The sequence below is a fragment of the Triticum dicoccoides genome, chromosome 1B, assembly GCF_002162155.2.
Source record: "Triticum dicoccoides isolate Atlit2015 ecotype Zavitan chromosome 1B, WEW_v2.0, whole genome shotgun sequence".
Classification (NCBI taxonomy): Eukaryota; Viridiplantae; Streptophyta; class Magnoliopsida; order Poales; family Poaceae; genus Triticum; species Triticum dicoccoides.
The window spans coordinates 467,925,160-467,937,751 of NC_041381.1; the positions used below are offsets into that span (position 1 = coordinate 467,925,160).

A 12,592-nucleotide genomic window follows, 5' to 3' on the forward strand; every position below is an offset into this window, starting at 1 on the left:
TCCAAGCTCCATTTTCGCCCGATCTCTCTCCCTAGCCAATCAAACTTGTTGATTTGCTCGGGATTGGTTGAGAAGGCCCAGATCTACACTTCCACCAAGAGAAATTTGATTCCCCCCTCTTATCCCTAGCGGATCTTGTTACTCTTGGGTGTTGAGCACCCTAGACGGTTGAGGTCACCTCGAAGCCATACTCCATTGTGGTGAAGCTTCGTGGTGTTGTTGGGAGCCTCCAAGTGTTGTGGAGATAGCCCCAATCTTGTTTGTAAAGGTCCGGTTGCCGCCTTCAAGGGCTCCAATAGTGGAATCACGGCATCTCGCATTGTGTGAGGGCGTGAGGAGATTACGGTGGCCCTAGTGGCTTCTTGGGGAGCATTGTGCCTCCACACCACTCTAACAGAGACGTACTTCCCCTTAAAAGGAAGGAACTTCGGTAACACATCCTCGTCTCCACCGGCTCCACTCTTGGTTATCTTGTCCCTTTAATTTTGCAAGCTTACTTAAGTTATATCCATTGCTTGCTTGTGTGCTTATTGTCTTTGCATCATATAGGTTGTCTACGTAGTTGCACATCTAGACAACCTATTTCATTGCAAGGTTTAAATTGTTAAAGAAAAGTCTAAAAATTGTTAGTTGCCTATTCACCCCCCCTCTAGTCAACCATATCGATCCTTTCACCTATTTACCTCGGAAGTGCTACACACGGATCCTAGTCTGTTGCAGAAAGTTCAAACAAAGGTCACCACTCACATGAATAATTTTCCGTTAGCGCCATTTTCTTTGGAGGACGTGAAAAAGCGGTGTTTAGTATTGGGGACCTGAAAGCCCCCGGTCCGGATGGTATACATGCGATATTTTTCAAGAAATATTGGCACATAGTAGGAGACGAGATAACACATGAAGTGCTACAGGCCATCAACTCGAGAAAGATACCTGATGAGTGGAATGATACGGTAATTGTTATGATTCCAAAAGTAGATGCACCAGAAATGGTAACTCAATTCTGCCCTATAAGCCTTTGCAATGTTCTATATAAAATCATCTCCAAGATGCTAGCGTTGCGTCTGAAAAACATTCTACCTGAGATTATCTCGCCAACCCAAAGCGCCTTTGTGCCAGGGAGGATGATTACCGATAATATCCTGATAGCATATGAATGTGTGCATAAAATTAAGAATAAGAGGGCTGGTAAAAGTGGTCTTTGTGCTGTGAAATTGGATATGCATAAAGCTTATGATAGAGTGGAATGGTCCTTTTTAGGTGATATGATGTCTGCCTTGGGTTTTCATGAACACTGGATTGAATTAATGATGGCTTGTGTGAGTTCTGTCAGGTATAAAGTGAGGTTTAACTCTCAAGAGACAGACTCTTTTATTCCTACCAAGGGTATTAGGCAGGGAGACCCAATCTCCCCATACTTGTTCCTCTTATGCGCGGAAGGCCTTTCTAGCTTATTGCAGTATGAAAAAGAAGCTGGTGGCATTGAAGGGATCAAAGTGTGCAGAAATGCACCATCAGTATCACACCTCTTATTTGCTGATGACTCTTTGATTCTTATGACAGCAGATACCTTAAATGCAGCTTCCTTACAACATGCTCTAGAGACCTATTGCCAGAGTTCGGGACAATTGGTGAGTTTGTCTAAATCCAGTGTTTTCTTTAGTCCTAACACCTCTGCCGTGTCCAGGGCTGAAATATGCCAGATATTGCACATTGACACGGAAGCCTTATCGGATAAGTATCTTGGGCTTCCGGCAATGGTGGGGGCTGACAGAAGTGATTGCTTCAGACATTTTTGTGAAAGAATAAAGGAAAGGCTAAGAGGTTGGATGGAGAAACAATTATCCACGGGAGGTAAGGAAATACTCATCAAATCTGTAGCGCAAGCAATACCAGTTTTCGCCATGTCTGTCTTTAGTAAGGGAATATGCAAAGAGATCACTGATATGATTGCTGAATTTTGGTGGGGCGATGATGATGATCATAGAAGGATGCACTGGTAAACTTGGTGGAAGATGTGCTACCCAAAAAATGAAGGTGGTATGGGATTTAGGGATCTCTACTCCTTTAACTTAGCAATGCTTTCGAAGCAATGTTGGCGATTAATCACCAACCCAGGCTCTCTTTGTGCCCGAGTGCTAAAGGCAAAATATTACCCAAATGTCAGTTTACTACAGGCTACACTAAAGAAAGGTGCATCATTCACATGGCAAAGTGTTATGAAGGGACTGGAAACATTCAAATTGGGATACATCTGGCGGATTGGCACAGGAGAAAACGTGAATATTTGGGATGATCCTTGGATACCAGGAAGCCCAGATAGAAAGGTGATCTCTGCCCGGGGTCAAACTGTCCTAACAACAGTCAGCGATCTGATCGACCCTATTGCAGGGTCATGGGATGAAGAATTAGTACAATCTATTTTTAACCCTGTAGATGTCAGGAGGATACTAGAGATACCAGTTCATCACAGTGCCTTTGAGGACTTCATCGCATGGCATCCTGATCGTAAGGGGCTGTTTACAGTACGCTCTGCATATAAAATTCAATGGCAACGATCTTTCCAAGGATACACAAATAGGATTGGACGACCAGCGAGCTCTCAAACTCCGGAGATATGGAGAAAACTATGGAAGCTAATGATTCCACGCAAAGTTTCAATATTCTGTTGGCGAGCCTTGCATGGTATAATTCCTTTAAAATCAATCCTGGTGAACCGTCATGTAGGGTCTGACGACGGATGCCCAATATGCCACGAGGCGGCTGAGGATATAAAGCATCTCCTCTTTGGATGCGCTCATGCCAGGGAGTTGTGGAGTAGCCTGGGGATCCTTGAAATTGTCGAAGAGGCCATGGAGGTGGATCGATCTGGTTCAGTCGTGCTTGAATACTTACTACTGATGAATGATCGTCCGGTTCCATTAAAGCCAAGCCTAGATGTCAAACAAATTCTAGCTGTAGGGGGCTGGTACCTATGGTGGATCCGTCGTGAATTCACTCACAATGGATCCCCACCGCATTCCTCGAGATGGCCCATGGCAGTTCTGGCTATTGCAAACAACTTCCATCAAGCAAATCAAAGGAGTCGAGATACCCTTGAAAAAAGGTGGTTGAAACCCAATCCGAGATTTGTGAAGTTGAATGTGGATGCCTCATTCCATGTAGATGAAAGTACTGGAGCAACGGCAGCAGTCATTCGAGATGAGAAAGGTAACTTCTTAGCAGCCCAATGCAAACACTTAACACATGTATCAGATGTGGTCACCTCTGAAGCTCTGGCAATGAGAAACGGTCTCGCTTTTGCAAACTCTCTTGGTTTCCCTAGAGTAGAAGCAGAATCAGATTCGTCAACAGTTATTGAATACTGCTCAGGCCAAACCAGATGGTGGGATGCTGCTGCTGCCATTTTTGCCGAGTGTATGGACGTGTCTTCGCTTATTGGGAAGGTTACTTTTAAGCATTGTGGTCGTTCGTCGAACCAAGCAGCTCATGTGCTAGCTAGTCATAGTTTCTGTAATAAGATCAACAGTAGTTGGGTTAATGAGCCTCCGGCTTGTCTTATTCCCAAACTTTTGGATGATGTAATTCCTAGTTAAAGTTTTAATAAAGCTAGCCATGATGGCCTTCCCTCAAAAAAGAAAACCCATAATCGAAAAAAAGGAAAAAAGAGATAGAAACACCGACACACGCACGTGGCCAATCTCATCACACGACAACCCCGAAAACGAACGGACACGATTGAAGCTTATGACAACTAACCCGACTCGACTTGTTCAGGCTTCAGAGTTCAGGCTTCAGAGCATCTCCAACAGCCGCGCTAAACTAGCGCCGCGCCGCAAAATAGGCCTTTTTAGCGCGCGCGCAACGCGGCGGCTCGCTCCAGCGGGCGCCAAAAACGGCGCGCGCGCGATAACGGGTTGGGCGCGCGGTCAAAAACACTTATCCGCACGGTGTATTTGGAGCGCCAGCTACAGCGCGCGGCACACTCGAGCGCTCGCGCCCGCACTCTCTCCCTCTCCTCGTCCTACGCCCCGCGCGCCGGCGCCGGCGCCCTGCCCCCCCATGGACGCGCACACCGGCGCCCCGCTCACCCCGTTTGCATTTGAACTTGGTTGGATGAACTTGTGGGCATGATTTTGATGAACTTGTGGGCATGAACTTTTATTCATCAACTTGTTTGTGTCAAATTTTACATGTTCATTTTTGTCAAAAATATCCATATATGCAAAATGCCCGGCGAGTCATGCGCGCTGTATTTTTGCGCTCTGCTGGAACGGCGCGCGCACGCTGCATTATGGCGCGGCTACTGAAGCCAGCGCAGGCGGGCGCGCAAAACCAGCCGCAACGCGCGTGCTAAAAGGTTTTTTACGCGCGGCGCTATAGCGCGGCTGTTGAAGATGCTCTGAGACCACACCCCTCTTCGTCGGCCCCGTTACTTTCCTCTCCTTTCCCACGCCGCCCACCAACCCAATCCTCGCGGCGCGTCCTCTAAACCCTAACTCGCCGCGAGGAGAAAGCGCCGGAAGCCATGGCGACGGCGGCGCCGGGGCAGCTCAACCTCGACGATTACCCGTCGTGGGGCTCCCGCGGCGTCGACTGCTTCGAGAAGCTCGAGCAGATCGGCGAGGGCACATACGGGTACGCGCCTGTCGACCCCTCAATCCCAATCCCCCCCAATCCCGCGAAACGCCTATGCGTCGGTCTGATTCGGCTGCGTCGTCTTTGTTGTTGCCAGGCAAGTGTTCATGGCCAAGGAGACGGAGACCAAGGAGATCGTCGCGCTCAAGAAGATCCGCATGGACAACGAGCGCGAGGGTGTAAGTATCCTGCCGCGTCTTTCTTTTTTCCTAAATAAATGATGTTCTTGGCTCTGAGGCTTTCTTTTCTCGATTCGACGCAGTTCCCTATCACCGCCATCCGCGAGATCAAAATCCTCAAGAAGCTGCACCATCAGAACGTCATCCAGCTCAAGGAGATCGTTACATCCCCAGGTTCGACTAATCATCACACGAATCAGAAGAACTTCATGTTGGATTGTTAACTGCCTGCGTCCAGAGGACTAATGGGTGTTGGGTTGATTCTTGCAGGGCCGGACAGAGACGAGCAGGGGAAGCAAAGTACGGTTCTTTCTAAGAACGATATTAGTGTTTTTGATTCTTCTCAAAAAACTAAAATGAATGGTCAGTTGCCTAGTTTTGCCATTTGATCTGTCGTGTTGTTGTTCCATAGTCGATGGCAACAAGTACAAAGGGAGCATTTACATGGTCTTTGAGTACATGGACCATGACTTGACTGGGTTGGCTGATAAGCCTGGGATGCGCTTCACCATTCCACAGATTAAGGTAAAACCATCCATAAGTGTATGATGACGGAACTGGTTGCTACAAGTGTAGTTCCTGATATAATGTCATGTACCAGTGCTACATGAAGCAACTCCTCACGGGCCTTCACTATTGCCATATCAATCAAGTTCTGCATCGTGATATTAAAGGTATCTACGGCAGATAACTTGCATGAATTTGTGTGTTATGTTGTGATGGTGACTTTGTTGTTTTTATGCTAATCATGTATCAAAATTTACTCCTGCAGGATCTAACCTCTTGATAGACAACGAGGGTAACTTAAAACTGGCTGATTTTGGCCTAGCAAGATCATTTTCGAGTGATCATAACGCAAACCTCACTAACCGTGTGATCACTCTGTGGTACAGGTATTGCAGTGTTATCCTTTCGTCTTGCAAGTTATCTAGTGCAGTATTAGTAATTGGATCTTGCTGACTCTTTCGTTGGGTTAATGATTTCAGACCTCCAGAGTTGCTGCTAGGAAGCACAAAATATGGGCCAGCGGTGGACATGTGGTCGGTGGGTTGTATTTTTGCAGAGCTTCTCAATGGAAAGCCAATACTGCCTGGAAAGAATGAGGTATGGTTTCTAAAGGTGTTGGACAGATTATTTTTATCAATTGCTGTGATGAGGTTAGTTATTAGCATAATCCCTATTAGCTGTCATATACTTAATGTTGTGATTATGAAGTGACTTGGAATATCTTTAATTTATTATCAATTGAATATGATTATGGAGAGACTTGGAATATACTCCCTCCATTCCTAAATATAAGGTGTATTAGTTTTTCAAAAAGTCAACTGTTATCTATGTTTGACCAAGTTTACAGCAAAATATATGAAGATTTATAATACTAAATATATAAAATGTAAAAATATAGTTCATGATGAATCTAGTGATAATGATTTGGTATTCTAGATATTGATATTTTTGTCTATAAACTTGGTCAAACTTACAGAAGTTTGACTTTTTGAAAAAATAATACACCTTATATTGAGGAATGGAGGGAGTACTTATTATCAATTGAATATCTTTAATTCATTTAGTTCTCAAACCTAAATAGTGTAAGAATCATTTTTATAATTATGAAGAGACTTGGAATATATATCATAATGTGAAGCTGGAGCATTTAGGTAAAGAGAAACTAGCAGCCATGTGTGTGTGTAACACACCTGGGGAGTACTAGAGATTGTACAATGTTGCAAAATTATCCACATCTATCTGACGGCAACGCATCCTACTATTTTTGTACTACTCGGGGAATATATGTCATAATTTGAAGCTAGAGCATTTAGGCAAACATTAACTAGCAGCCATGTGTAACACACCCGGGGAGTACTAGAGATTGTACAATGTTGCAAAATTATCCATATTTATCTGACGGCAACACATCCTACTATTTTTCTACTACTCGGGGAATATCTCCTAGAGATTGTACACTGTTGGATATATATCCTACAACAAATCGTACTTAGGAAATATCTAGCCATGTGAAGCTAGACATTTTAACTTGGTTATGGAAGGAAAAACACATCCTACTATGTTTGTACTCCTGTTATGTGAAAATGTTGCTCTTGTTAGTTCAAACACTCTTACGAAATTCTCCATATCTACAATAATCTTTAGCTATATATTTAAACTTGGTTACAGCAGGGAAACAAATTCCATTCTTGTAGTAGCCCTGTTATGTGAAAAAAGAAGTGCACCAATCTCGTTGTAGATGTTTCGGAAGTTAGGGAATGTTTCTCTACTTTGCCAAGAGAAACCTGAACTTAACTCCTCCGTCCTCATTCATATTTACTCTTAATTTCTTCAAAATGTGCGTGGTTCTTTTCGTTGTTATAAAAATAAAGTTGCTCCCTGTCTAGCCCAGCAGTTCTTTACTTTGAGGCACTTTCAGTCAGTATCTGGAATCACCTAGCACTAAAGTGTATTTGTTCTAAGCTTGAACTTGCAGTCTGCTGCAATCGTGAGTAATCTGCCTGTCTCTGATATTTTTTGCAGCCAGACCAACTGACCAAAATATTCGAGCTTTGTGGTACCCCTGACGAATTGATTTGGCCGGGTGTGACAAAAATGCCATGGTATAATAATTTGAAGCCTCCCCGCCAATTGAAGAGGCATGTTAAGGATGCTTTTAAACAGTAAGTACTATGTATTATACTTGCTTTTTATCTTTTGTACTTGAAGCTTGCTCAGTTGCCCTTTCGGAAGAGTGTTTGCTTACTTTGTGTGGTTCTAGTTTTGATTTTCATGCTCTGGATCTGCTGGAGAGGATGTTAACACTGGACCCGTCAAAGGTATAGTTGCTTCTTTTTAGTGTTTGCTTACATTTATATGCTTTGATATGCAAATGGTTTGTGGGCCTGGCTTTTCTGTTCATATTTTCGTAACTGCCAATTTTTTTTATTATTCAACCATATGACATGACTTGCACTCTCCAGAGGATATCTGCAAATGAAGCTCTTGATTCTGAATATTTCTGGACTGATCCCCTACCATGTGATCCTAAAAGGTGATGCTCGTAGGCCTTTTCCATTCCCTGACTCATGGCTTGCCATAATCATCCTAAGTTATATTAAGACATACCCCACTATGATTAATTAATTGGTGTCCATTTTCCTTTTGTGTTTACTGGTGCAGCTTGCCAAAGTATGAAGCTTCACATGAATATCAGACGAAGAAAAGACGTCAACAGCAGCGGCAAGCTGATGATGCTGCTGCAAAGCGGCAAAAGACGCATCATCCTCAGCCTCCTCATGCCCGTTTGCCCCCAATCCAGCAATCAGGCCATCAAATCAGGCCAGCCCAGCCTACCAACAACCCACATCCACCAATGGCATCTGGGTCAGGTCATCACTATGGAAAGCCCCGAGGGCCAGGAGGGCCAAATAGGTACCCACCGGGCGGGAACCAAGGTGGTGGAGGGTATCCGAACCGTGGAGGGCAAGGTGGCGGCTATGGCAGTGGCCCTTACCCTCAACAAGGTCGAGGGCCTCCTCCGTACCCTGGCGGTGGCCCAAGGGGTGGTGGCAGCAGTGGTGGCTATGGTGGTGCTCCAAACTTTCCACAAGCCGGTCCTTATGGTCCTGGCGGCCCAGGCCGGGGGCCAAATTATCCCCCACAAGCTGGCTCTCGAAACCAGCAGCAGCAGTATGGAAACTGGCAATAGTATGTAGCATCTCAACAATACCATGTCATGTAGATTTCTTTTTCTTTTTCAAAAAGGCCATGGCATGTAGGAATTGCCCATGATAAGTGGAAACCTATGCACTGATACTTGTATTTCAAGTTTAATTTAACTGATGTGCCTTTTGCTGGGCTTGATATGATAATTAATGTCATTTAGCTATGGATTAATTACTTGGGAAGTTTTAGTTTCGTCCTGCTAGTAAGTTTGATCAACTATCTATATAGAAAAAATATAGCAACATCTGTACACCATATCAGTTTCATTAATAAAATATATTTTCATATTTGTTGCTGTAGATGCTACTCCCTCCGTCACATACACTGGTGTAAAAAACGCTCTTATATTATGGGACAGCGGGAATAGAATTTTTTATACACTTAAAGAAGCTTATTTAGATACTTGAGTTAATTTGAAATGGACAGAATGTGCTGGAATTTTTAGGAGTTAAAATCTTACAAGAATAATGTTTATACACAAGTTTGAATTCCAGGATTTCTAGGTTGAAATGTTGTCGAGGTTCAGGTTTGCCTCGCCGCTGGACCTTTGTCCTTGGCCGTCTTCTTTGGCTGGTGCCCGTCGATGTCCTTGCGCTGGTAATAGTGCGGCGCGATCTCCAGCAGCCACTCCGGCTTGAGCTCCGTCACCTGCCGCATGTACTCCTTGCTGGTCAGCACCAGCTCATGGTACACCACCCACGTAGGCGGCAGCTCCGCCATCCCGGAGCTCGGGTGCACGAACACCATCTGCCGGCTCTTGACGGCACGGTACGACCCGTCCTTCTGCCGCCGCGCGGCGTTACGGAAGTAGCCCGCCGTGACCGCCTTCCTTATCCCGTCGAGGTCGCCGGCGCCGGAGCAGTGCTCGATCTCCACCCGCTCCAGCAGCGCCTCCAGCTGGTCCCGCACGTCCCGCGCGCGCTTCATGGTGCGCGGCTGCACGAAGTTCTCGCGGCACCACTGCGACGAGTAGCCCGACTCTGTCCACGCGTTGTACACGTTGAGCAGCGCCACGTGGTCGCCGACGTTGCCCGCGTGGAAGGCCTGCCGCGCCGTGTCGGCGAGCACCAGCTTGTCCTTGGGCCGGTAGAAGACGGCGTTCCCGGCCGACAGCATGGCCGCGATGGTCACCACCTCCTCGGAGCACCCGTACTTCTCCGACGCGACGATGGCCTTGGAGAGCATGGGGTCCAGGGGGAACTCCGCCATCCGCCTCCCGGTCTTGGTGAGCTCGCCGCGGCTGTTGAGCGTGCCGAGGGCGAAGAGCTCCTCCAGGGCCTTGAGCAGCGCCTCCGACGCCGGGGGGTCCATGAAGTCGAAGCTCACCAGGTCGTTGATGCCCAGCGCCTTGAGCCTCAGCACCACGTTGGCCAGGTTGCTCCTCTGGATCTCCGGGACCGTATCGTCGTCCAGGTCGTGCCTGAAGTTGTACTCCGTGAAGAGGCGGAAGCACTTGCCCGGCCCTGTGCGCCCCGACCGGCCGGCGCGCTGGTCCGCCGACGCCTTGGAGATGGGCTCAACGCGCAGCGACTCCATGCCCGTGCGCGGGTTGTACGACTTGAGCTTGCAGAAGCCCGGGTCGATCACGTACTTGATCCCGTCGATGGTCAGCGACGTCTCGGCGATGTTGGTGGCCAGGACCACCTTGCGGGCGCCCTCCGGCGTCGGCTCGAAGATCTTGGTCTGGAGCTCGGTGGGCAGGTTCGCGTAGATCGGGCAGATCACCAGCTCTGCAATCTTGCTGCCGACCGTCCTCATCTTTTGCTTCAGTAGCTCTTCCACCGTCTCGATCTCCTCCTGCCCCGTGAGGAACAGCAGGATGTCGCCGGCGGGCTGCTTGACGTGCAGCCGCAGGACCGTGACCACGGCCGCGGCGATGTAGTCCGCCTCCGGCGCCGTGGTGTAGTGGATGTCCACCTTGTACCGCCTCCCGGGGATCTTGAAGATGGGGGCCTCGTCGAAGAAGTCGCTGAACCTCTCGGCGTTGAGCGTGGCGCTGGAGATGAGCAGCTTCACGTCCGGCCGGAAGCGCGCAATGTCCTTGACCAGGCCGAAGAGGATGTCGGTGGAGAGCGTGCGCTCGTGCGCCTCGTCCACGATCACCACGCTGTAGCTCGCCAGGTCCGGCTCGCCGAGGAACTCCCGCAGGAGCATCCCGTCCGTCATGTACTTGATCACCGTCTTGTCCGAGGTGCAGTCCTCGAACCTGATGGAGTAGCCGACCTCGTGCCCGAGCTTGACGCCCAGCTCCTGCGCCACCCTCGCCGCCACGCTCATCGCCGCCACGCGCCGCGGCTGCGTGCACGCGATCTTCTTCCCCTTGGCCGTGTACCCGGCCTCGTGGAGGTACTGAGGTATCTGCGTGGTCTTGCCGGAGCCGGTCTCTCCGACGATGATCAGCACCTGGTACTTTTCGATGGCCTTGAGCAGGTCGTCCTTGAACTTGTACACGGGCAGATTCTTCCTCTCGTCCTGCAGCTCCCGCTGTAACTTGACCTTGGCGTCGACGGCCTCGGCCAGTTCGTCCATCTCGCCGTCCGGCTCGGCGCCGGCCTGCACGGTGGACTTGACGAAGTCGACCACGTCTTCCAGGACAAGCTCGTAGCCGCCGCCGGCCCGGCCACCGTCACCTGATCCAAAGTTCAGCCGAGACTTCCTTATCTGCTGCTCTTCCCAGGCCTCCTGCTCCGAGAAGAAATCGCTCCTCCTGCCGCCTCTCGCCGCCGACGCCTCGGGGTCATCGTACCGTTGCCTCGGAACGGCGAACCGCTTAGCCTGATCCAAGTTTTCTGCGGCGTCGTATGCCTCTGGCATCCTATAGTAGTCGCCGGCGTCTGCGTCCTTTCCGACGCGGTCCTTGACAAGCTCGTAGATTTCCTTCTTGCGCCTGAATTCCTGCTCTTCGGCGTTCGTCATCTTGACGCCGTCGAAGATAAGCTCGTTGTCGATGATCTCGTCTCGCATCTCCTCCACCTTCATCTTCTTCCGCTTTTCCAGGTACGCGTGCCGCGAGGCCGTCCTGAGCTCCGAGGTGTCGCCCCTGTCCATGGCTTCGGACCGCCGGGCGAGCTCGCCCTGTTCTCGCTTGGACGGCTTCCCATCCGTCAGTTTCCTAGTGCTGGCCGCGTCGCGTTCTCTGATGTGCTGGTCGAGCTGAGCCTTCTCGATCTGGTCACGGTCCATCTCCTCTAGTTCCTCCCCACCAGAATCGCCGCCGTCCGTCGCGGGAGCACGCTGCGCTCGCACTTTCCGCCCTGAATCGCGCATTACAGTCGCCTCCTCCTCGCCGTCGTCATCCCCTTGGCTCGCGGCCTTCTGCCTGAAACGCTTCTTGATGTTGCTGTTAGAGGACCACGCGGTGGTGGTGGCGCCGGCGTCTTCAGCGACATCGTCCTCGTCGTCGAGCAGCTTGAGGGCGCTCTGCCTCTTGGCGAACGCCGCCGCCTCCTGCACCTGCTTCCGGTACTCGCTGACGCGGGAGCCCTTGCGGGGGAACATGGCGTGCACGTCCTCCGCGAAGGCGACGGTGTCGGCGGAGGAGGGGAGGCCGGCGAGGTCGACGAGGCGCGCCGCGAGGTCGGCCGCCGAGGCGCTGTCCCGCGCGAGGCGGAGCACCAGGCGCACCACCATGACCTCGGAGTAGCCCAGGAGCGCCATCAGACGGTCGGACACCCGCGTCTTGAGCTGGCCCTCCTCGCTCGCCATGGCGTGGCCGGCCGGACACGAACACACCGCGCTCTCGTCGACCCCGGCCGCGACCGCGACGCCGCCGCCTCCCCGGGACAGCAGAGTCGGTTTCGATGGAAGGGGTAAACGTGCGACCGCTTTATCCGGGCTTCCGCTGATGGGTCTTTAATTATTTTGATTTGATTTGTGTACGTGATCGAAAGCTGGCTATGGCGGTTCCAAACCGACTCGGCAGTGAGTTGGGCATCCGTGGCTCCACCGGAAGGAGCTGCCTAGATCCCAGCCCTTGGTGGTTTGTTTCTATTGCTGCCGTCGGCGTTGCAGGCCGATCAAGTTCGACGAAATTCTTTGGTTAACTGTAACGAGTTGCACATTGG

General features: G+C 49.9%; 2 protein-coding genes across 2 annotated transcripts; one reads left to right on the forward strand and one right to left on the reverse strand.

The window, feature by feature from the left end:
• Nucleotides 1-4,405: 4,405 nt before the first annotated feature.
• On the forward strand, nucleotides 4,406-8,702 carry LOC119341679 (cyclin-dependent kinase C-2-like). The gene is made up of 12 exons (XM_037613545.1): nucleotides 4,406-4,635; nucleotides 4,733-4,814; nucleotides 4,898-4,988; nucleotides 5,085-5,114; nucleotides 5,227-5,339; nucleotides 5,416-5,488; nucleotides 5,587-5,707; nucleotides 5,801-5,918; nucleotides 7,344-7,483; nucleotides 7,582-7,639; nucleotides 7,784-7,854; nucleotides 7,983-8,702. Exons 1-12 carry the CDS (start codon nucleotides 4,526-4,528, stop codon nucleotides 8,509-8,511), a joined length of 1,536 nt encoding a protein of 511 aa, XP_037469442.1. The 5' UTR covers nucleotides 4,406-4,525; the 3' UTR covers nucleotides 8,512-8,702.
• A 233-nt stretch (nucleotides 8,703-8,935) lies between these two features.
• On the reverse strand, nucleotides 8,936-12,257 carry LOC119307035 (pre-mRNA-splicing factor ATP-dependent RNA helicase DEAH1-like). Its single transcript, XM_037583115.1, has one exon. It carries the CDS (start codon nucleotides 12,231-12,233, stop codon nucleotides 9,051-9,053), a length of 3,183 nt encoding a protein of 1,060 aa, XP_037439012.1. The 5' UTR covers nucleotides 12,234-12,257; the 3' UTR covers nucleotides 8,936-9,050.
• Nucleotides 12,258-12,592: the final 335 nt, after the last annotated feature.